Source organism: Protopterus annectens, chromosome 14.part0, assembly GCF_019279795.1.
Source record: "Protopterus annectens isolate FY-2018-M chromosome 14.part0, PAN1.0, whole genome shotgun sequence".
NCBI classification, from domain to species: Eukaryota; Metazoa; Chordata; order Ceratodontiformes; family Protopteridae; genus Protopterus; species Protopterus annectens.
In genome coordinates, this window is record NC_056748.1 from 918,531,354 (window position 1) to 918,557,338 (window position 25,985).

The 25,985-nt window shown below is 39.1% G+C and overlaps 1 protein-coding gene across 1 annotated transcript in view; it reads right to left on the reverse strand.

Moving 5' to 3' along the window:
* The window catches only part of ABCC2 (ATP binding cassette subfamily C member 2), an 833,283-nt gene that overhangs the window by 477,055 nt on the left and 330,243 nt on the right, over nucleotides 1–25,985 (reverse strand). The window contains exon 13 of the mRNA XM_044055642.1: nucleotides 23,905–24,051. Coding sequence (XP_043911577.1) covers nucleotides 23,905–24,051 — 147 coding nt within the window. The remainder of the gene's footprint in view (nucleotides 1–23,904; nucleotides 24,052–25,985) is intronic.

The following is a 25,985-nucleotide window of genomic DNA, read 5'->3' on the forward strand; positions in this document are numbered from 1 at the left end:
CATTACATGCCAAATTAGATGATTCCATCAAAAGTTATAGCTCTGCCTTTACATTCAAAATACCCTTGTTACTGATATGTGAATTCAAACCTGGAAGAATGCCAGCTTTGTAAACATCTGCCAAAAAGCTCTGTACTCTGAAAATTAAAAAAAAATCCCCACCTCTGATTTCCATGGTGGTCTGCTCAGTAAACAAAAAAAAACTTTTTTTTTTTTAGTTGGAACAATTAATCTTTGTTTAAAAAGAAAAATTATTTTCTGATTTCTGTTAAGTAGCATAACAATCTTAATATATTCTGTGTGTCAAACTCTTATGTAATTTTCCCTATATAGAAAACAGAGTAATAGGAACAGTAAGTGGCAAAATGCACTTCTTCTCTAGAATTAAAGTTATAAAGACCTTTTGCAGCCAAAGGTCTCTCGCATCATGTGGAAATATCAATATAGGATGAAGTAATAGTGTGCCTACAATAATTGCATTTACTACATTTTAAAGTATTTTATTTCATTTTATTTAACATTTGTTTACTGCGAAAGTCCGACTGGGAAAGATCCCATTTTCAGTGGAGGCCCGGGGAGAAATGCTCCAGATGCATGTCTTTGGAATCTGGGAGGAACCCACGTGAATGCAGGGAGGGCATGCAGACTGAACAGAAAGGCACCCCAGCAGAGAGTCAAACCAGAGAATCTCTTGCTGTGAGGCGGCAATGCTAACCGCTGCACCACAGCACTACCCATAGTATCATCTGGTCTATTATTCTTGGTGGTGTCACAACTTCACGTTCTAATATACTTTTCAAAATTCTAGCCTTTCACATTTATAAATACTGGTTCTTTACCCAAAGTGAATGTATAATCTTCATTTCCTAAAATTCTTCCAAATTGGATTTAATAAAATTTCTAATTTCAGCCAGACTCTATGGAAAAAGTAAGGCTGCAAGCCTTAGAAAAATTCTGATTACCTCCCTTGTTTCCTTCCCAAGAGAATTTTGATATTTGCTGGTATTTTGGAGATTATATATATATATATATATGTGTGTGTGTGTGTGTGTGTGTGTGTATGTATATAATCAAAGGAAAGTTCTCTGGTTTTATTTTGCACCTGCATGTCATACACATGCAAGAATCATTCTGAACACAGACATTATACAGTATAACAGATCATCTTACTAAAACATATACAGTCTTGAGAAGTTCATAGGTTGTCCAGATTATATAATTAAGCAAGGTACCTGCATCATTCTTGATTACATCCTATACAGCAAAACATGATCCTGTATATTAGCGTAATCTTATTTAATTGTATTCATATTGCAAGGATGCCTTAAACCTTTGTAGCTGTATCTTTATCTGTATCTATCCATCTCTCTGTCTATACTGATGCTCTGAATTGCATCACGTTACTATCCAGTGAACCATAGCCCGACAAAACCAGTTGATCAACTACTGATCCATTGAAGAGTTGGAGAGGACAGGAACAGCAGAGTGATAACCTTGACCTCCCACCCTCCCTTTGTAGTACACATGTCAAACTACTGTCTTACTGCAAATTAATGCTGTAAAGTGAAAAAATATCAAGTGTTTTTTTTCAAAAATATGTCCTAAAATAGTTTATACAGGATGTCCTTAACATAAGTAAAAGTGTATTAGGTGTTCCCTAGTTAATTCTAAGTGGCAAATTATATTTCTGAACTTTGTGAAGTATTCATTCCAAGCTGGTTGAGTCCTACACTATCATTGCCTTCTCTTTTCTACTTGTTTTAGATCAGCAGATCCTGTTTGGGCATCCTGCAGACTACTATAGCACCAGAAACAAGAAAGAGAGACTTTTTGTGCTAACTGCAAGTGCTTTTTGCTGAATTTTCTAATTTTTGCAGATTTTGGTCGTTTTTATTACATGCACCTCTCAGAAAGCTTAAAAAGTTGACTAGCTACTTATTTCACTGTATTTCTGCCTGTAAATCATTTTCCAGTTGTTCACTTGCCTTGTTTTATTTCAAAGTTTTAATTGAGTTTATTGTTCTGGGCTATCCCTTTCAACTTTCTGGCATAAATACGCACATTTGCGCACTGCACAACTAAGGTTAAACTATTCCTGGTGCTAGAAAGTCTGCTCTTTGAATTTTCCCTTAGTACTAGCTAGTTTATCAGCAGTAGCACTAAAATCTGTACACTTGTGACTAGCACTTGCTCTAAAACTCACTAAAAAGCACTAGGATGCCTTAATTTGTAACAAGCACTCACCTCTCCTTGGTAATAAGGAAAAAATAGTCATAGGCACTAGACAGCCTACAATTGCAAGCACCTTGCCAAAAAGTAAGGGAAAACAGCTCTTGTACTACACAAAGAAAGCACCTAACCAGGCATGGCGAAGGGGGGTCAGCTTCTGGTGATTTCTCCTGTCCACCTGCTGAATCTGGGCATACTGGGGCAATGCAGCAATTGCCTCATGTACACAAACAACCCTCTCATCCTACCACCAAACACTACAACCTGCGAGAGATGCACTTACATAGACAAACTTGAAGCAAAGCTCTCTCCAGCCAAGAGTATGCTAGACAGTTAAGAGAGAAGGTTAACATCCACACAACACCTCAAACAACACATAATCCTTCAAAACGCACACCACCAAAACCCGCACATAGCAACACAAAACCCACATATGCAGAGGCTCTTAACATTAACCTGCCCAAGCAACATGGACCTCCAAAGATGAAACACAAACAAACACCACCCCCAAACACAACCAAAGCATCACATAGCTCACAACACCAGTGTGCCTCCCAACAGCAGCCCCTAAGGCAAGACAACGTACCCATCACTTTAGCCATAGGTGACTCTATAGTCAAGCACACTGATGTCCCATTCACCAGGCTGAACAAGGAGAACATTACAGCTGGTTGCCTGTCAGATGCCAGGATCCGCCACATAATGCATGCACTCAAGTCACTCCACAGCAGGTACAAATATGACTCTGTCATTGTCCATGTTGGAGTAAATGACTTGAGATATACCGCCCTGGACTGCATGAAAAGAGACATGGAAGAGCTCTCAGATCATGTAGCCCAGGCAGGTATGACCCTAGCCCTGAGTAGCATCCTGCCATCTCTCAGAATGATGCCACAGTATAAGGACAAAATGATTGACTTCAATAATTGGCTAAGCTTCTAGTGTCATTCAAAGGGGATCCAGTATCTGTCTGCCTGGAATGACATGATCAACAAACCACACTGCTTTGCAAGAGATGGTTTGCACCTGTCGCCCCTGGGATTCAAGTCACTGGCTAAGGCACTTGCCACTCCTATAGTGCCTTTTTAGGCAAGGTTCAAAGGACAAAACTACCACTGTAATGGGTACAAGCAAGCAAAATCTGAAGGTAATGCTATTCAGTGCTAGAAGTCTAAACCTCAAGATGCACTTTTTCGAGGCTCTCCTAAAAATGGAGAACATTGATATCTGTGCAGTAACTGAGACCTGGTTCAAAGCTCCAGAGAGCACCCCTGCAATACCAGGCTACAACTCATACCACACTTTTCAGCCACCAAACCAGGACCGAAACACTAAAGGTGGAGGAGTGTCCATATTCACCAAGGATATTCACACCTCCAGGCTGGTTGCCCAACACAATGTATCTAAAATTCTCCAGGTGCAACTAACACTAGGTAAGACTGCATTACAAATTGTAGCTTGCTACAGATCCCCCACCATGCCCCAAGATTCTCTCTACACCTTTCTAAACATACTGGAAAAAATTAAGACACAACCAAACACCCTAATACTGGGTGATTTCAACTTTCATGCCATTAACTTGGAAAACTATTCCTGTACCAGCACCTTTGCACAATGGTTCTTGGAATTCATAAATTCCAACACCCTAAAGCAACTAATTCATAGTCCCACCAGGGGTAACAATATTCTAGACCTTGTCAGTATCAACATGGGAGATCGATGCTCCATACCAGTGGTCACCCCATCATTGGTCAAATCAGACCATAAGCTAATCACCCTTGACATCCACATCCCACCCGCACCCCTCTTTAAGGAAACCCCCGTAGAAACTTCTCCAAAGCCAACTTCATACTTCTCAAGTCAGAAGGAACAAACTTCATGACACCCATGCAGATGAGAACTGGAAGTTCATCTGCTGAATCCTACACTAAGGTGCTGTATGAGCACATTCACTCGTGCATAGACCAAGCCATCCCAAATAGAATTGTGGTAAAATAATTGTATGGACTTAAAAAAATCACAAACAGAAGTCCAACGCCACAGGTGGTAGCCAAATAATTTATTCTTTAACAAAATGAGCGCTTTCATCTTGAAAGACAAGACTTCATCAGATAACTTCAAAAATTTTTTACCTAATCATTTTATACCATGTGCCATTGATGCAATTAAAACCCAATTAATGTTTTTTAAGTAATATAGTCCATTTTCAACCATCAATAAAAAACTCACTAAGATCTCCCTATTGTATATCAGTACATGAATATCATATAAAACACATCATTTGTATGTTCAATGTTGTCCCTATTTTATACTAAATTAAATGAAAATAATAAAATTAATACAACTGTGACTTATTAAGAATGGTGGACTCACTCAACATACCCATTGTAGGTACCTACACTTCCACTGCTTTTGCCAATAATACTGGTTTGATGGTAATATACTCATTCAAACCTGGGGTAAAATTAGATCTCAAACTCAACTGCCATTTCAATTCTTTATTTAACAACAAGTTCTTAACATCACCCCTTCTAGTGTTTATTCCAACCATGTCAATTATGCCAAATTTAAAAACCAGCACATATCAAAGAATGTTTATATAGTGCACTAGCCTCCTTTTTATTTTAATGTCATATGAATGTTCATACATTCTGTCCTTCAAAGCCCTCTCAGTTTTTCCAACATAAAATGCTGGCAGTTTGTACATGTTGCTAGGTACACTATCGTTCTTGTATTGCAATTCCCCTTACAATATTTCACTCTACTATGCATACCGTTTTGTAATAAAATACTGTCTTCCTTATAAATATTTGAACATTGCTTACAATGACCACATGTAGTGGTCACCCTCTTAGCACTAAATTTTAACTTATGCATCTGTTCAAAAACTCTCTTAAAATTCATTCCAGTCCTATATATAAAAATAGGTTCAAGTCCCACCACATCAAACAAGTCCTTGTTCGTTTTAAGCATACTCCACTTGTTTCTAATTATGTCAATAAACGTTCCTGTAAATCCATTAAAATCAATTATACATGCTTTTTGAAAGATTTTATTGTTTTCACTATTGTTGTCTAGAAAACCACTGGGAAGACCCAACAGAGGTTTATAGCTAATGCCCCAACCTCTTATTACTTTGTCTATGACCATATACACCTTTCTCTTCCGGATAACCCCTTTCCATGAACATGTTACTTAAATTGTACAATTCCTTATGTAGTTCTTCTTTCTCTGAGGTCATCCTTGCAATACGGACAGCCTGTCCTTTAACAAGGCTAAGTTTTTGAGCCATGGGATGATTGCTGGTGAAGTGTAAATAACTATTACACCAAGTCTCTTTCCTATATATTTTTGACTGAAAACCTTGCGATGTTGAAATAATGGTAGTATCCAAAAAATTGATACTTGTACTGCTCCATTCATGTGTGAATTTAAAATATGTAGTGCTCTTATTCAAATATTCCATAAAGGAATCCATTAATTCTTTACTTCCATCCCAAAGGACAAGGATATCGTCCAAGAATCTTACGTAAATTCTTATAAATTTGGGAAAGGGACCATTGAATACATGGCATTGCTCCCATCCCAGCATAACCAGATTAGCATAAATGGGAGCACATGCCACACCCATTGTAACACCACTGGTTTGCCAGTAATATTCACCCTGATATCCTACAAAATTGTAATCTAATACTACTTCCATTAATTCAAAAATTAACTGGATTTGATCCATCGGCAATATAGAATGTTTGTGTTCACTTTCACTAAACATTTGATGCCCTTCCACTCTAGGTATACTGGTGAATAGATCTTTAATGTCTATTGTGAGAAAACACAAATTTTCCTTCCATATTTCCTGTGTTAATTTCCCTAAAAAATCCCATGAATCCTTAATAAGGTGATCCATCTTCAATGGGATTTTCTTAGTCCAATGGTCCACATAAACTGCTAAGGGGTGTGTTTTAGAGTTTTTGGCTGACACTATGGGTCTGAAAGGAGGGTTTTTTTACACACTTGTGTACCTTAGGTATCCTGATCTGCAAGGCCTTGGAAAGTATTATCATGGAACTTATAAACAAAGACATTGGAAACCTTCAAACACTGGACCTCACCCAGTTTGGGTTGGTGAAGGACCGATCTTACCTCCTGAACTTGATCGACCTCTTCGAATCAGTCTGCAGAGCCGTGGACGAGGGTAAGGTGTTTCACACAGCCTACTTGGACCTCACCAAGGCTTTTGACACTATCCCCCACTCTGGAATCATAGATAAACTTACTAAGCTGGGCATTAATCCCTACGTCACTCGATGGGTTGCAAACTGGCTTACTGACAGAACACACACTGTAAAAGTAGCCGACTACAAATCCAGCTCCAGACAAGTGACAAGTGGTGTGCCACAGGGTTCTGTCCTGGGAGCCCTCTTGTTTGGCATCTACGTCTCTGAAGTACAGGCTAACACTAAGGGACTCTGGCTTACAAAGTTTGCAGATGATTGCAAGCTGAGAGCCATTATTGAATCCCCATATGATGTGGGTATACTACAAAATGGCCTTACCAAAACAGATGCCTGGTGCCAGAGCCATGGGCTCAAGCTAACTGCCAAAAAATGGATAGTTGTCTCCTTTAGGAAAAAACACGTACCTGTGAACTACCACATAGGTGACAGTACACTAAACACCAAAAGTGTAATAAGAGACCTAGGGACACAGGTGGACAGTGGTCTCACCTTTGATAACCACATAGTCACAACAGTTAGAAAATCCTTCTATGTGGCACACCTCATCACTAAGGGCTTTTCATCCAGAAAAAAGGAGGTCATTGTCCCTCTGTACTCATCCCTCATTAGACCCATTATAGAATACAATGCCCCATTTGGTATGTACCTCACAAGACATCTGCAGCAACTAGAAAGGCCACAGAAATACCTCACAAAAAGAATCACAGGCCTAAAGCAGATGTTTTATGCTGACCTTCTAAAGAAACTCCAGCTATACTCTTGTCACATATCGCCTACTCAGAGACGATCTCTGCCTAACATACAAGGCCATGTCAAACCCAGAGTTTTTGGACATGCTACATTTAAAGAAATCCCAGTCCCTCCGAGCCACACGCTCCAGGGATCTTAACCTTGTCATCACGATGAATATAATATGCTGGAGGGATAGGTTCCTGACCCAGAGACTCCCCATACTCTGGAATAGGCTGCCCCATACATGTCAAGCAGTGCGCCTCAATGGACCTCTTCAAGAGGAACCTTGATGATTGGATTGAAGATTGGAAATTCACCCTGGGGATCACATCAGTAGCCCTGCTAGACAGGGGTCCAGGAAAGTAAATATTTGTGGGAAGCAATAGCCAGGGAATCATTATGGCTAGGCTTGTACAGGCCCTAAGGCTGATAGCCTAGTAGGTACATATGAACTTATGAAGTACATCCAGGAGTTCTCATCTACTGAAGTATGCACATTGCTATATTTACTGCTGCTGCTCTGCCATTGGAGTTTTGGGTATTTATTAAAGCTGCTAAATAATGTAAGTTATTTGAAATGTTATTAAAAGTTATAACAATCTCTTTTTCGTACAGGGTTTGACAAACACTCAACCAATCATACCAGACAATTATTTTAGCTTTTCTGGCTTTCCAATTGATAATAGTCAACTCTCTTATTTTATGTGCTAGAGGTGTCTCTAAAGTACCTCACAGAAACACAGGAGGAGTATCCACATGGGTGTTGTCCTCTACATTTTGAGCTACTTGGAAACCTATTTATTTCTTCACTTGTTCTTTCTGCATATTTTTATCTGATGTTAGAAATAGGAGACAAGCATATAAGGGCTATAGTGAGGATGTTGCACATTTTGATAACATGGATATTGTCCCTTGTGATTAGTATTTTAATCCTGCAGTAAAAATCTATGGTTTTGAAATGGTATGCATTTCAGTGAAAGAATGGGTGTATACTAATAAAAATGTTGTTGTCCTATGTTTTTGAAAATAAAAAAGTTTAGTAAATGTTAGGGTCACTGTGGATTAAAAGAGTTAAAGGGAAGAAAAGAGTGTTTCATTTTCAGTCTCCAGCTGGTATTAGTGTGTCCTTGCCAAATTAAGCTATTTGTGTAAACATATTTTCTACTACCCATTGGTTTCAACCAGACAGGAGAATCACAAAGGTTAGCTAAGGTCATTTTCTGGCTACCAATTTTGGAGGCAAGTGAGTCTGCCTTGCTTGTATGTTTAAAAAAATAAAAATAAACTCTCACATGTACCTTGGTATATGTGTAATTTCTTCTTTCATGGATAAACAGCTAAATAAATTAAAGAATAAACAGATTTAAGATAGTCTGGATCTGATAGGTTTGTCTCAAGAAGGTACACAGTCTGTTACACACTGAAGTGTATAATAATAGTGTATCTTTCACAGTACAAGACAGTTCATTTCCATTCCAGGAGAAAATTGTGGTATTGCCTTCTTTTCAAAACTGGTAGAACTAGAGATGCTACAAATGGAAGTGGAGAGCAGATCACCCTAAACATCCATCTGGGATAACCAGATCAAGGTTTACAACAAGATGGATATTACAAGTAGAGAGAACAGGTCACCTTAAGTATCCCACTTGAGTGCCCTTGACAGGGTTTATAACATGCCAGATGTTACGTGTTAAAAGTGTTAAGGACAGACCATTTTGAGAATCTCTCTGGGGTGTTCCCCATAAGTATTACAGAAAAGTCAGAATGATCAACATATAGCTTGCAGTAGGAGTCCTTAATACGCTCCTTATGATATGATTATCCCACTTGAAACCTTGTTTCTCAAACCCTTTAATATTGTTAGCATCATTCAGATACTGTCAGTAGTGAAACATTCTGACCATTACACTGATTGAAATGATAAAAACATTTTAACTATATATATCATTACATGATTACTCTATCAAATCCTAGAGGATGCCCATATCTAATGTTGTCTGCTCAATAATAACTGCTAAAGCTATCTTAACTTCTTTATGTGAATTAGGTAATACAACTTCTGTCTGGCCTGATGATATCCCAGCTATGTCATTATACAAATTGAAATAACTGCACTGTATTCTATATTTAACTCACTGTTATGTAATTGTGTTGTATCTTTAGCATGGAATAAAACTCTGTGATATCTCCTATTTACAGTAAATGGGATAAATTGGACTTGGCCAACTATAGACCACTTAGATTAATTTCTATTTTTAGTAAAGAGTATTCATAACACTTACAGACATCATTTACTAATATTAACAGTCATTTAGACAGTTGTGACATACATCAACATGGGTTCATAAAGGTAAATCTACACTCACAAATCTTGTGGAATTTTATGATCATGTAACCGAAGCATTAAATGAAAAATTATCTATCAGAATTATTGTCATTGACTCAGCTAAAGCTTTTGATGCAATTTCTCTTGCTTCTATAATTAAAACCGTTAAAAGTTATGGCTATAATCCATATTTGATTAATTGGATTATCCAGTGACTTAATGGTTGGACCCACTGTATTACGATAAGCAAACATCAGACTGGCTATTTTGTGTTTTTTTTCAGCTGTATCACAGGAATGTGTTTTGGGTCCTTTCTTATATAATTTAGTTTTATCTACTAGTCTTGCTAATTATCACCAGTGGTAAACTAAATATTCAGATGATTGTAAATTTGGATTTATTTTTGACTGTGATGGAACTCCTGCACATATAAATAAATTTCTAAATCAGTTTTCATCATGGGCTAATGGAGTTAATTTATCTTTTTGTAATAAGCGCAAAGTTATGTACTTTTGCAAACCATCCTTAACACCTACACAGACATTAAACAATGATATACTCCATATTGTAACTGAGTACAAAGATATGGTATTCTTATTTCTTCAGATTTTTCTTTTATTTCACACACCCTTAGTGTTAAGACGTGCCTTTTCTTTAATAGGTTGTATGTTTAAATCACTATGATTGACAGATGAATATTGTCTAGTATATTTATATGTTATGTATAGTAGGCCTATTCTTGAATACAACACACATTGTTCTTGTAATGTAGTGTTAGAAGAAATAGCAATAAAAATGCACTTTAGAAAGCATGCAACGAAAGCGGTCAGTAAGAAAGAAGAACACAACTACAAGTATCTTGCTGATTAGACCCAGCATGTCAGCAATGATAGTGTGATAATGTATGGTTACTAACCATCTATAATGGTATAGTATGACATCATGAATTTGCTTGACAACAGCGTCATGTGATGCCACCTAAGGAGATAAGCAGATAAGAGCATGACTGCTGATCAGAGTTCAAGTTCATGAACTAAGAGTCACATTAAAGTGCTATGTGGCTAGGACACATAAGAGACAAAACTGGACAGAAGTGCATATATTGCTCAGCAGGATAGAGGTCAAAAACAGACCCTAGTGGTTCTGTCCAGACATCGAGTCAAAAGTAACATTCTGGGTGAGTATGTACCTTTGAACATGTATAACAGTATGCCCATTAAGGACATATATTTGAGGCAGATAGATGTAAGGAAGCAGAAGTACAGGAGGCTGCATTTCACACATGCCCACATCGCCATGAGCACATCACAGTGCTGCACACATTCATCTTTTGGTACAACACCATCTCAGGAACAGTAGCAAACTTACTGCACTACCATTAGTACCTCTACGCCTCATGTTTATTAGAGTAGTAGTAGCTACCACTCTGGGTTATACTACATTGGACATGATGGCTGAGATGCCTGGACATGAGCAATTCTGCACTGGTTTCCTTGCGTAATGACTCCTTTGATACCAAGCAACATCCATCCAGTAGTACTATCCCAAAAAGGCAGTCCCAGCCCAAGAGTGGGTGGTGACCTACATAGCCAAAACTGGCAGCAGAATAATGAGATTGACTGATACTGCTATCTATAAGGCACTGTCCAAGTGCAAGGGCAGGAATGTTGTGTTTCTATGGCCAGATGGCTAAGAATTGATGAAATAAAACATATGCACGATCACAGTCCAGAGGTCAGCAACCCAGAAGTTTGGAGAGTGCTGCATTCAAACTGGCAGGCAACTAACTCTACAGAAAAAGGCTTGGCATTAATGGCGATGCAGGTTATGAGGGGTGTGTTACAGGATGACACACTGGTGCTACCGACAGTGATGTATACAGTGATGTACACAGTCCAGGTAAGCAAATACACAGGCAAGATAAGAGAGTTCCAATCCTGCTACTTGCCCTGATGGATCAGATACATATAATGCCTTCAAGGTCATGCAACTTAATGAAGATTAAATAACTTCATTCCACTAGGATCTGACAACAGTATCCATAATTTGGTTATGTGCATATACTGATTCATGTCGGTAATAGTGGAGCATGGCTACAAACTTTGTGTACATGGATGTCCAACTTATCATCAGTGATGCTCCAAAAATCTGTGGTCACCAACCATGCAAACTTGTACAATATGACTATCGTGCTAGATTTGCTTGGCAATAGCATTACAGAATGACATCCAGGCAAATAAGTATAAAACGAACACTACTGCTGATCACATATTTGCAGTACTTTAAATATGATTCATATTGAATTACTATGTGCACAGGAAGAAAACAAAGTTGCAAGTATATCTGTATTGCACAGCACTTTAGAGAGGTCTAATATCTGTCCTAGTAGGTACATCTGTAAATCAGGAGCTGACAACAATTGTTACATATCTGGACATCTCGGTCTCATGTATACCACCATCATGACATCCACCAACTATACTGTATATCTGCTGCAGTATGCTCATATGGACAGACATTGCCTTAAGCCATATTAAAGTAGTGCTTTATATTTTGCAGCATTGACCCCCTCAGGTACTTCGAGAGATCTTGAGCCAGAAACAGTTGCTACATGTCTTTGTACATTTATATACCCTGCAAATCACAATTCCTTACATCTGCCAGCTACACTGTGTGCCTATTGATGTCTGCCACATTGGTGGACATAGATCAAAGTATTCTGCCAGGGGTAGTAGAAGGCCTTGTCACAGTCATTGATATATCATCACAGTCTTTCAAGGTACCCAACATCAAAACACACAGATTGTTTCTTTTATCTTTCAAAAAGCATGCGGTAGGGGGCCCATCAGGTGATGCTCCAATGCTCATGGCTGTCTCTGTTAAGGATATTCAAAAAACAAACCCCATGCACTGCAGAGAGGATACACAGATGGAACAGACAGTACCTGTAGATAAAACCAGCAATAATGATGTATTAACAAAAACAGTACTAAAATACCACGCTGAGCAAAAGCTTTCCTCTAATTCATTTATATGTACTTCCTTAGAACCAGTTAAACAGTCCACACCAAACAAATTTAGCCACCTGCAAAGCATCATGTCACCATTAAAAACCAATGGTGCACTAAAAATCCTTAAACATACAGCATCAATTAAAACTGTCTTCTTTCAAAGGCTGTACATAAAAATGGAACATCAAGCAATATTGTGGTACCTAAAACGTTGAATAAAATTAATTATCATACATAAGGGGAAGCCCCCCCCCCCCCACCGCAAAAACACTGGTTTTGTGTTATCTTTTGATCTTTTGTATATCGATGTTTGCCTTTCATTTGCAGATGATGAAGAATGGTTTAACGTACCTGCAAGTTGACAAATACTTATGCTCCTATAGATGTGTGTGTGCGTGTATACATATATAAAGATGTACTTCAAAACATCAAGGTGCAACAATATTGAACAGATCCAAAAGGACTAAAATATAAAATATCAAAAAAGTTGTTTTTTGCAGGAGGTGCAAGTTCTGCTAATTATATATACATTATCTAAAAGATCTCCTGCAAAGTAATATAGGCAGAAGTGATCAAAAGAATATTCAATCTTTTCTGCCAGTGTAAAACATGTTTGACATTATGAACATTTAATTATATGGACTGTTTCCAAGTGCACACACGTATAAGGCTATAGTAGTAAAGACTGAAAACACGTAATGTCATCTGACAAACCTTCAACAGTGACACACCAAGTGGCACACAATGAGAAACAGCCTCAGCAAAAGCAAAATTTAAAACTAAAAAATAAATAAATAAATAAATATATATATTTTTTGCAGTGGGGCTGCACCCCTTACGGTCTCTGCTAATTGTATCACACAAACTAAAGGTAAGGGCATGTTCCCCAAATGTGAGATTTTGCACATCTGTCAATCATGTGTGGTGGACTAAACAAAGGTCGACCAAACACCTGACATTCTTCAGGGAACTGAATATATATACATATATATATATATATATATATATATATATATATATATATATATATATATATATGTTGTGTGTACATATAGTTACTTCATGTTTAATCAGTGATTTATTTAGTTGATTTTTTTGGGGAAAAAATAAAATACTGGTCATATAATTGGTCGATTTATAATGTAGTTGATTTGTTAAAGGTTTACTGTAAAGTAATTCATTGTGTTCAGTCTTCCTTTGCAGCTGTGTGGAGTTAGTACCTATAGGTTTCAGAGGTGTGAGGGCAGAGCCCCCTTGAACAATTTTTTTTTTTTTGCAAATTTTTTTTTAATGTACAGATTGGGATAATTGCATATTCAACTAAATTATTTGTGATCATTACTCCAAAGTAGCTTTTAAAGTATATTTGTGTTGCTGGACAGAAAAAGAAATATACATGCATTATTGTAACTACTTAAACGTATATGTTTTAACAGAGGATACTGGAAGAGAAGAGGTTAATCTCAAACTTTGAAAATAATGTGAAATTAAATTACCTGGCTTACGCCATAAAGATTGTATCTTACAGTTCTCAAGGCAGCCAGAGACATAATGTCTGTACTAGGAAGCTTTCTGTATTGTCATTGTGGTGAACTAATTACTACTCTGGAAGGATGGAGGTTTGAAGTTGTTTTATGACTTCTAGGAGCTGCAGCAGATCTTAGTAAGGCTCTCTCTCTCTCTCTCTCTCTGTGTTTATGTGTGTATCTTTGACACATACGAGATAAATATTCACAGCTTCTAGCCAATGGGGGAAGCATGGAAAAGAGAAGTCAGATGGCCAGATGTATATGATGTCATTTTGCAATCCATCACTAAAAATAATGTATAATGCTAGGTGAGACTGAAGTTTCAATGCACTCTGTTTTTGGAACCTGACAAAGAAGGACCCCTCACCTACTTCATCTCTAGTAAGTGAATCAGGGAATAGTAATTCTTTAGATCAGTCAGGAAAATATAGTGAGAAGCTATGTAAAGCTTCTCTACCTGTGTTATTTTTCAATATTTCCTGTGACTGAATCTCTGGTGTTTATTGTAAATGGATATTTAGTCTTTTCATGTTCTTTAATTATTATTAAATATATTTAAACTTTTCATTGTGGCTGGTCTTTCAGAGAATAATTTAATTTCTGAGAGTATTTGTATATATTTGGTGAAAGCTCTGGCCACTCCTGATAGCCTTGCTGTTGGTCAAATTGCCATTTGTATTAATATTAATTTTACTTCGTATAATTGGGTACCCTTGAAAGAGCCTTATAGTAGCTGGCTTTGGGGTGTCTGCTGGCAATATAACTTCCTTATAGTCTGGGCAGAAGAGGGAATAGGTAGTAAATCTGTGCCAGCATTTCCCAGGTATATGTGTGTATGTAAAAATCAAATCCTAGAGTGTGTGTGTGTGTGTGTGTGTGTGTGTGTGTGTGTGTGTGTGTGTGTGTGTGTGTGTGTGTGTGTGTGTGTGTGTGTGTCAGCTACTTGGAGCAGGGTCACAAAGCACTGGTTTCACAGAGAGAATGGTGAAAGACTTGGTTTGGACACTTGTCTGAGGTCTGAACCCTATAGCTGTACCAGTGGGGAGCCTTAATGGGGCCTAGAGGGAAATGTATAGAGAAATCCAGACCCAGCGTAAGTGTGTTCCCTGCGTGCTGTTAAGGGAAATTGTTCTTGCTGCAGAGAGCTGCATATGGAAATACTGGGTGTATCCATTTTTGTTCCAAGTGAATGTCCCTCTCTCAAGTGGCCGACCATTCCATTAAATGTAGTTATGATGCAAGAGATGTTTCTTCTAGAGCTGCTGCCTTTGGTTCTTTGTTGAGGTGTTATTTTTGACTTCGCCTCCAACCTCTGCCTGATGATATTAAGGCCAAACTGATGGATGCTCCTCTTGGCAATAAAAATCTCTCTGGTTCTGCAGCTGCTGAGCTTTTTAAGTCTCTTCAGGAAAAGGGTAAGGCTTTACATAAATTGAAACATATTTATTTCCCGTTCCCAAATTTATTTATTTATTTATTTATTTGACATTTGTTTATCAGGTTAGTCCAACTTAGCTAGAAGCCCATCTTCAGTGGAGACCCCAGGAGAAAAGCTCCAGGAAATGACATATAAATATTCATAAAACATGGGAAAATGCATTTTAAGTTATAAGCTATAGTAAAAGCAAAAGATTAAGTGAAATTCAGTTACCATAGACGAGTAGAATGAGATCAGTTTAACAGAGTCTGACAATTTCAAAACATGCAATATATGTATTTACAGATGTGTCAGTAACCACAAAAATAGATGAAATATATACATAGTTACATTGTTTTCAGCTGTAGTGAATACATAGTGGCACTACTACATGAGTATAGCTAGTTACAATTGTGAGAAAAGCAGAGTCAAAGAAAAGTAGCCATAAAGTTATTAGAGAGAATGAGAAGTGAGTTAAAGGATGAGAGAAACAGGTTGGAGAGATTGGAGGATTCATGTAGGCTCCTTGCAATCCATGAGCTCAAGAGAAAAAGTTTTAGTTGCTTTTTGAATTGTTTTGTACTTGTCATGTTTCTAATAGAGTTATGAAGTTTGTTCCAGGCTAAAGACACATTGTAATTGTAGAGTAGTTTACCAATGTTTTTGTTAGGTTTGTGTATGCCAAGGATTTGTTGGTCAGAACTTATGAGAGATCTAGTGAGGGTGTTGAAGGAAATGAGAGAGGACAGGGAGGGCCAGGCGGTTGGTTTATGTACGATGGAGTGTGTGATTTGAAGCTGTGAGATAAGAAGCTGATGGGGTAATTCTGGCCATTGCAGTTGTTTCAAGGCAATGCAATGGTGTGATTTATAAGGTTGATTTGTTGAAAATCTGGCAATTGCATTAAATGTTTGAAAAAGGAGATTAATGTGGATTGTAAGTTTGTGAGAATAGGAGCGGCAAAGAGAAGGCATGGCAGGAGGAAAGCCCTAGCTAAAGATAATTTGGTGTCTGGGGTAAGGAATTTTCTGTTCCGATACAATAATCCCAGTTTTTGAAGAGACGTTTTGATACACTGATGAATATGCTGATCAAATTTTAGTTGGTCATCTATTATGGTGCCCAGGGGTTTAGTATGTGGGTCAAATTTGATAACTGTATTGTTTAGGGAAGAGAAGGAAAATAAGGATTTATGGTGTGAGAGTGATCTTGGTAGGAAAAATAAGAGTTTCGTTTTTTTAGGGTTTAGGATAAGCTGGTTTTCATTAAACCATTTTTCTACGATGATGAATGTGTTTTGTGTAAGTGAATGGAGATGTGATATGCTCTCAGAGGTGGTGATTAGGGTTGAGTTATATATGTATTAGATAAGGGGTGAGTGACCACAGGTAGTGTAGAGGTGGTTAGTAAAGATATTGAATAGAAGTGGGCCCAGGATGTAACCCTGGGAAACCCCTGTTCTTACAGGCAAGGAGAGGAAGCAGGAAGCCATCAGGCAGATTGTTGTCTGTTAGTAATGTGGAGAAACACTGCAAAGTGGTAGGAGAGAGGTTAAGATCAGTTAGTTTAGTTAGTTTACAGTGAGATACAATATCAAATGCTTTGGATAGGTCAAGGAAGAGACAGTACATAAGTTGATTATTACCTCTGGCCTGAGCAATTGTATGAGTAAAAGCTAAGAGGGCAGGAGCAGTGTTGTGGTTTAGCTAAAAGCTGTGTTGGGTAGGTGTTAAGAGGTTTTTATGGATTATGTATTTAAACAGTTGTGAGTGGATGCACTTTTCAAGAATTTTAAAAAGAGGTGCTAGGATGGCTATTTGTCTAAAGTTAGAGAGGTCTGTGGAGTTACCTCCTTTGTGAAGTGGTATAGTGTAGAATGATTTCCAGATGTATGGGATTGTTCCTTCTTGAATAGATATGTTTATTAGTATAGAAATAGGTAAGGCTAGAGATTCAGCAGCAAGCTTGAGAAAGAGGGGGTAGTTTATCAGCAGATGGGGAGGAGGGTTTAAGTTTATGAAGAAGAGATTTGATATAGGAGGTGGGGACACGTTTAAGAGAGAGAGAGAGGATTTTTTTTATGAGTAGGAGATAAAGAAGAGTTTGGAGGACTGAAGTTATTGTCTGAGTGAGTAAGTTTGCGGATAGTGTCTATGAAATAGTTATTAAGCAGGGTAGAAGTCTCCACTGGTGAATTATTAAGGAAGGAATTTGGGGCTGTGGTGTTACCAGGGTGAAGGATATAATTGATAGTGGACCAGAATTTTTTTTGGGTTGGAGAGGTGATTAGTTTGTTCAGTAATATAACATTTTTCTCGTCTTGGTAAATGTGCTTTTTTATAAGGTTTCTGATTTCCTTGTAATTGTGTAGCAGAGTAGGAGATTTAGTTTTCTGCCAAGATTTCCAAATACTATACCTTTGTGCATTATGGAGCGGGTTTCTTTTGATAGCCAAGGTGCATATGTAGCTTTTATCCTAAGTTTTCTTTGGGGAACAAGCAAGTCTAAGATGTTGAGGAAGATCTGGTTAAATTTTTCAACAGCTTCATTAAGGGGAAGGTGATGAAGGAAGGACCAGTTATTGGATGCCAGTTTAGAGTTAAATGATTCAGTATCAAAGGAGGATAATTTACGGCAGTCTCTGCATATATGAGTGTCTTTGGATGTGAATAGGGAGTTCGTCACTAAGGGAGTCAGATAGGGTGCAGGGGATGTGGTAAAGATTAGGGTCTGTAGTAATTATCCAGTCAAAAATGGATGTGGAACCAGAGTTTTTATTAATACATGTGGGGGGTGAGATGAGTTGTTTAAAGCCATGTAGGTTAATACTGATATTTGGAGAGTCTTGTCATAAGTTTTTGCCAGTCTATGTATGTTTACATCTCCCAGAATGGTAGCTTTATAGGAAATGTCAAAAAGCCATGCTAGTATATTTTCTAGGACTGGAATGTTGTTACCTGGTGGGATATAGATTGAGGCTACAGCAAACTTTTTGTGGGAATTCAAGTGACAGTTAAGTACAATTAGTTCAGCAGGGTGAAAGCTTGGTAATGTTGTTTGTAGGAGGAAGAGATTGAGAAAATCAGAGTATAGAACTGCAATACCACCACCTTTTTGTGTCTCCCTATCTAATCAAAATATATTGTAACCGGGGGGGTGTAAGATTTTGTTATTTGTTGTGTGTGGTAGTTACATTTAATATATATGGTGAGTGTTGGGGTATCCAGGAGTGTACTTCTGTGGTTTCATTGAATAGGCTTTGTAAATTAATCAAGAACAGGTCTAGGTTTTTTTTGAGGGGTGGAGAAATAGGGAGGAGTCGGGAATGTGTTAGGTGGAGGTAAAGGTGAGGATGGATGCATGCTGGGGTTGAGAGAAAGGGAGGATGAACTGGGGTTGGGGTGAATGTCCCCAGCTAGGAGAATAGTCATAAGTAATGTAGGGTGTGGATGAAGTGGGTTGAGGCTATAAAACAGTACTTTAAGTTTGTCAGTGGAGGAGATGTGAGTGAGAGTTTTGACCTTGTACATATAGAAATTGGATGTGGTAAAGAGTGATGGAGAGATGTAGAAAGTGTAGGTTGGAGTACAGTGGTTAAGGGAATATGAAAGAGTAGGGGATGGGTTTTGAATAGTGTAGTGTGTTGTGGTATGAGGTGAGCTGAGAAAGTAGGATGAAAATTGGGTAACATAGGTAAAGGAGAGACATGATGTTGGGGGAGTGAGGGGAGGGAAAATTTGATTACAAGGTAGCTAGATAAGTATATGTTAGTGGAAATGGGATGGGTGTAGCATGTAATTAGATGTAATCTAAATGGCAGGCTGAGGTGAAAGGGGTGGAGACTAGTTAATGAGGACAGAGTATAAATTAAATGAATGCAGGATTGTGTGGGAAAGGGGGTAGGGTAACGGAACGGGATGCAACAGACTGCGTCAGACGTAAAACTCCAAAAGAAACGATCTGTAAGTTTACTTGTAAATATTTTGTAGTATAGGTAATTTAGGAATCTAAAGCCAGTTTTTTATGTGACAAATCACATGGAGTGGAGTAATTTCTGTCTCTTTCGAATTCTACTGGGAGGTAGGGCAATTTGTACTTTTGGAAGAGGTGGTAACAGGCCACTCTACAGGATGATTTAAGAACTAAATATTCAAAGTGTTATGGTGAACATTAGAGGGCAGCTAGTAGTGAATTGGATACCCAGCAAAGTAAGTGACTACCAGCAGACTCAGTTGTATGGTTGTTGTTGAAGGTTTATCAGAACTGAATTATTCAGTAGAGGTAGGGGGAAACAATCCTTGCTGCCGACTCTGGCTAACTAAATTTTAGAAGAATTATTCTTCCAAGCCTGCTTTTGTACATAGACAGTCTCACCCTCCTCCCAAAGGTAAAAAGGGTTCTAAAAGGCACCTCCTGCTGAGTCTACTCAGACTCCTACTACTCAGAAGCCTCCTATTCCAGACAAGCCAAGTTCTGTCTGATTCAGTCTGACTACTGTCCCCCCTCCTTCCTAAGTCAGGTTTCTTTAGCTCTTTGTCTTTCCCTGACTCTTCAAAGTTGGTTAAGTATCACTCAGGATTCCTGGGTGTTCTCCATCATTCATGAGGGGTATTTCATTATGTAGAAATTCCTTCCTCCTTTTCTGGACATTCCTCAACCTCCTCAGAAACAGCTGCCCTTTTTCTTGAGAGTGCTTCAGAGTTTTTTGTCTCAAGGCACTATGCAAGCTGTTTCTGCTCCTCAAAGGGGAAGGGTTTTATTACAGAATGTTTTGTGTCCCCAGGAAAGAAGGCACATGGAGAACAATTCTGGATCTTTCCCAGCTCAACACCTTTCTGAAGGGTTCTTCCTTCTAAATTCTTTCTCTTCAGACCCTGTTACCTCCTCTTCTCCCTTGGGCTTTCCTAGTTTCTCTGTAACTTAAGGATGCCTACCTTTACATCCCTATTCATCCCCATTTCTGGAAATTATTATATTTTCTATTTCTTCCTTGCCTTTTCAGTTCTGAGATTTCACCTTTGACCTCTCTACTGCCCCAAGGGTCTTCAACAAATGCATCACTTCTGTGACTGTAGGATGAGGGGAATTCAAATATTTCCTTACCTGGATGACCTGCTCATTCAGGTTTCCTCTCCAGGCACCCTGCTTCAGCACCTTCACTATGCTATTTGCCTCTTGCAAAGCCTACAGTTTACAGTAAATTTCCAGAAATCCTTCCTGACTCCTTCTCAGGATCATGTTTTTCTCAATTGCAGGCTAGAGGCCATCTCTATGCTGGCATCCCTGCCACCTGTCAAGGCTCTGACTCTGATTTCCTACTTTCACTCTCTTCTTCCTCTGGTCCTAGTTTCAGCCAGGGAGTACCTAACGGCTCTAGGTTACACGGCATCTACCATTCCTATGCTTCCTTTAGCCAGGTTACATATGAGAAAGCTTCAGTGGTTCCTAAAGTCAGTCTGGCTTCAACATTCTCATCCTTTGGACTTTATAGTTCCTCCTCTTCCATGCCTCAACCTAGAGCTTCAGTGGTGGATTCATCAGCTGTCTCTCAACCCAGGGATTCCTGTTTCAGCCCCCAATCCCCTCTCAGGAACATTTTTTCAGATGCCTTGGACACAGACCTTTGAACTGTCATTATTATGCAGGGACACACCCTGATGTTTCTCAAAGTTTTGTTCCATTCCTTCTAAAATTCAAAATCATTTTGAGAATTTTGAACATGAGTGCCAACATTTAAAATGTGTCCTTAATTTGAAGCCTTTTCCTTAGTTATTTTTTTATTTTGTCCCAAATTCTATTGGTAAAAGTTGAGAGTTCTGCTTGAACACTGGGTGGGGGGGGGCTTCTTTCATCCCTTTAAAGGTTCAGGACCTTTGGTCCATTCATCAGAGGGCAACCATATCAATATCAAGGAGATAACAGCTTTCTTCATTGCTGTTCAGACTATCTGCACTCTGTTTCTTCCAGGGCCTTTCACAGTCTTTACAGACAATACCACAGTGATGTGGTACATCAACAAGCAAGGAGGAACAAGATCTTACCTCCTATGCAGACAAGCTCTTCAGGTTTGGGATCTGGCTATCCAGTATCATGTGACTCTTCAGGCTGTTTATATTACTTCAGAACAGAACCTTGTGGCAGACTCTTTGAGCAGGTCCATAATACAGACTCACACGTGGATGCTTCACATAGTTGTGTTTCTGGACATTGACCAACATTGGGGTACTCCTCAGGTCGATCTTTTTGCCTCCCCTCTAAACAAACAACTTTCTCTCTTTTGCACCAGAGTCCCATATCCTCTGGCTTGGAAGGTGGACGCCATCTCTTTCTCTTCCAGGGGGATGTTTCTCTATGCCTTCTCTCCCCTTCTTCTCATACCAAGGGTCCTGTTCAAGACAGAATAGGATTGTCCCAAAATCTTGTTGATGACTCCCTTTTGGCCCAGACAGCATTGGCTCCCTCTTCTTCTGCACCTAGCCAAGGGCAGTCACCACAGGTTACCTCACAGTGTGGACTCTCTCACACAAGACAATGGGTCTCTCATCCATCCTCACTTGTCCAGTCTTCAACTGACATTGTGGGTGATAGGGCTTTGATCCATTTTAGGCACCTTTTTTTTCTGAGGACATGCTCTGGGTTCTGCAGGAGGCCAGAAAACCCACTACCAGGAAATCTTACTTGTTCAAATGGAAGAGATTTTCTGTCTGGTGCCTTCCTCGTAACCAGGATCTATTTTCTCTGGAGGTTCCTCTGGTCCTTATTCCTGTGAATTGCTCCATGCTGGGTTGGCATACTCCTCAGTTAAAGCTCACCTTTCAGTAATTTCTGCTTGTCTCCCTTTGACTCCTCCTTTGGCCTCTACATTTGAGGTCAAACAATTTCTTAAAGGTGTCCTTCATATTGGGCCTTGCAGGAAGCCCATTCCTCCTTTTTGGAATCTTAATTTTGTTCTTGAAAATTTGACTCAGGCTCCTTTTGAGCCTGCAGCTTCAGCTTTCTTGCAACATTGTTCTTGAAAGACTGTTCTTCTTTTGGCCCTTACTTCAGCTAGAAGGGTGTCTGAGCTTTGGACCCTTATGGCTGTTCATCCTTTTTTAGTTTTTCATAGGGACAGGGTGTCTGTTCATATTAATCCTTATTTTATGCCCAAGGTAGTTAATGAATTGTCTCTTAACCAGTCTTATTAATTTGCCCACTTTTTTCTCTTACAGTCTGCCAGTGAGAAGGTTTTTCACACCTTGGATTTGCACATACAGCTTGGTATTATTTGGATAAGACTAAGGCCATTCCAAAGTCTTAACAGCTTATTTGTTTTCATTATAGATCTCTTGGTTTGGCTGTTTCTAAGGAAACCATTTCTTCATGGATCTCTAAGGCCATTTCGTTTTGTTACTCCTTACATGAGAAAAGCCTTTCTGCATCTGTAAAGGCTCATTCTACTAGAGCCATGCCTTCCTGTGGTCCTGTTTTCAAAGGATTGCATACAGATTCCATCCTTGAGGCTGCTACTTGATCCTCTGTCCGTACCTTTTCTAAGCATTACAAGTTGGATGTTTCCAGGGCAAGAGATGGCTTTGCCAGAGCTATCCTGCTTGGTTTTCTGGCGGGTTTTCTGGGCTTTCCTCCTCCCAAGTTACATCTTGAGCTTTTGTACTCTCCCTTTTGTGATGAATACTGCAACAGTGTTGTGGAAGGACCTAGTACAGTTGTGTAAAATCTTACCATAACAGTAGCTGTCCTTCTCTTCACTGTTGCAGCATTTTCTCCCTCCCTCCTCCCCCATTTCTCTTCTCTGTTTTCTTTTCTCTTTCTGGATGTACATGTTCCTCCTTTTCTCCTTGGACTGTTGTTCCTCCTAGGGCTCTTCATTGCTGAGGTATGTACATCCATACATTACCTTTATGTCCTACTCTGTGAGCAGGGAGCATACGTGTGACATATGATGTCCTTAAAAGAATCCAAGGGTTTGGTATACCAGCCGGACGTCAGGCTACCCTTGGCAGGGGATTCCTTTACTGATGAATTCAGCATCAATGAAGACAGGGACATCTGCTGTTATGATAAGATTTTATACAACTGTACTTTCTTAAGTGAATAAAGTCGTGAATAGTTTTCACAAAGTGAAAGTATAACCAAGATTCTGAACTGTCTGTGAATGAAGGAAAGAGTTCTTAGAGAACAATGGCACTCCAATGCAGTGCGAGGAAAAACTCCATAGGAAGTGTCAGGAGTCATAATCAACCTAAGAGAAGTCAGTAATATAGCATAATAAATATAACTTTCATTCACTACATTGTATATTTTGAAAGGTACTGAGAAATCAGATGTAATAAAGTTTTGAAAGTAACACTGTCTCAACAATCACTGTTTGTGTTAAGGGGGGAAAAGAATAGCTACAGCCACCTGTTGAAGACAGTTTTACCTGCACCATTGAAGAAATAAGCATTGGCAGCATAGCCAGAGGGAAGCGTAGAATATTAAACAGGGAGATGGAGGTGAAGGCTTTTTCTGCATCAAGCACGTTGTTCTCATCTACCAGGACATAGACAGCAAAACTGGCCAGAGATACCTGCAGAACACAATCAAGAAAAAGCAATTTTACTATTAAAGGTGGTACCAGGGTCTGTTATGTAACACAAGTTTAAGTGCATTAGTACGGACAGTAAATACATGTACAAAGGTAACATTAAGCCATTTGTCATTCAGAATATTTGACAGGCATAATTATAAACCATTAATAATACCAACTCTAAATGACCTAAAGTTTCGACATATGAACTAGAGTTATTTGGTTTTGTTTCTGGCTACAATTCAGTTAAATTCAGTTTTACTTCAAAGAGAAAAGAGGTACCCTAGTACCCTGGTTCATCTGCCACAACAGTCAACATATGAACAGACCTCTAGGCAGTTTCATGTGCTCGAGATGTTTGGCCCTCTGCATATTCATAACATTACCCAATATATGCCAGCACGATGGTATAAAACTCTTAGACTAGACTATGTCTCAGATGACTTGGCTTTGACTAATGTCCTGGCCAATGGAGGAGCAAATCAAGGAGGGATTTGTGTGAGTATATGAGGTCAGATCACCCCCAATGGGAGGGACTGAGTTGGCAAAAGTTCCACCATAGAAGCACTGCCTAAGAAAAGTTCCAAAAATGCACTTCTCCACACACAATTAGGAATAAGAATAACTGTTTGGAATGTTGGATCGTGGCCACAGATAACTTGGCAAAACTTAGCAAAAATAAAGTCCTCTTTCCAGAGAAAAACACAGTCCAGTTAAGGGTTTATGTAGATCTCTATTCAATGATGAACTATCAACCCTTAACTGGACTTTTTTTTTTCCTCTGGAAAGAGGACTTCATTTATTTTTGCTCCATTTTGCTAAATTACCTGCAGCCAGGATCCGATATTCTGAACAGTTATCCTTATTCCTAATCTTATGCTTTGTCCTGCAGACTGCTGAGACTACAGGTTGGCATACCATATCAGTGCTTCATGGATTTCACGGTCTATTTTTTTTATTTTTTTTGCACTTTCACACACAAGGACTTGGGATATATGTGTGTGAATGAAAGGGAGGGTAGAGGAATGGTGAGGATGCAGGGAGTAGAGTTGGCAAAAGTAGATGAGTTTAAATACTTGAGATCAACAGTTCAGAGTAATGGTGAGTGTGGAAGAGAGGTGAAGAAGAGAGTACAGGCAGGGTGGAGTGGGTGGAGAAGAGTGTCAGGAGTGATTTGTGACAGACGAGTACCAGTAAGAGTGAAAGGGAAGGTCTACAAAAGGGTAGTGAGACCAGCTATGTTATATGGGTTGGAGACAGTGGCATTGACAAAAAGGCAGGAGTCAGAGTTGGATGTGGCAGATTTAAAGATGTTACGATTTGCACTGGGTGTTTTGAGGGTAGACAGGATTAGGAATAAATATATTAGAGGGTCTGCCCAGGTTGGACAGTTTGGAGACAAAGCTAGAGAGGTGAGATTGCGTTGGTTTGGACATGTGCTGAGGAGGGATGCTGGGTATACTGGGAGAAGGATGCTAAGGATGGAGCTGCCAGGTAAGCGGAAAAGAGAAAGGCCTAAGATAAGGTTTATGGAAGTGGTGAGGACATGCAGGTGGTTGGTGTGACACAGCAAGATGCAGAGGACAGGAAGAAAAGGAAACAGGTGATTCGCTGTGGCGACCCCTAGTGGGAAAAGCTGAAAGAAGAAGACACACAAGGACGTGGGAGCACAAGACAGTCCAAAAACTGTGCACGCTTTTGCCAAAAACTGCAGTTGTGTAGAAGTACACAACCACAGTAGTTCAGTTTAGGAAGACATTTCACTGAGATGTCCAGCCAAGATGGGGAGGCCTAATAATAGTATAAAAATATTTACTTAATCTCCTGCTAGATGATGGTTCTGGTCCCTGCTGGCACCTCTCCATGCTGGCATCTGCTGGTCTATTGCCAGTAGTGGGAAGGAATAAGAGGGCAGACAGGGGACATAGCTCAAT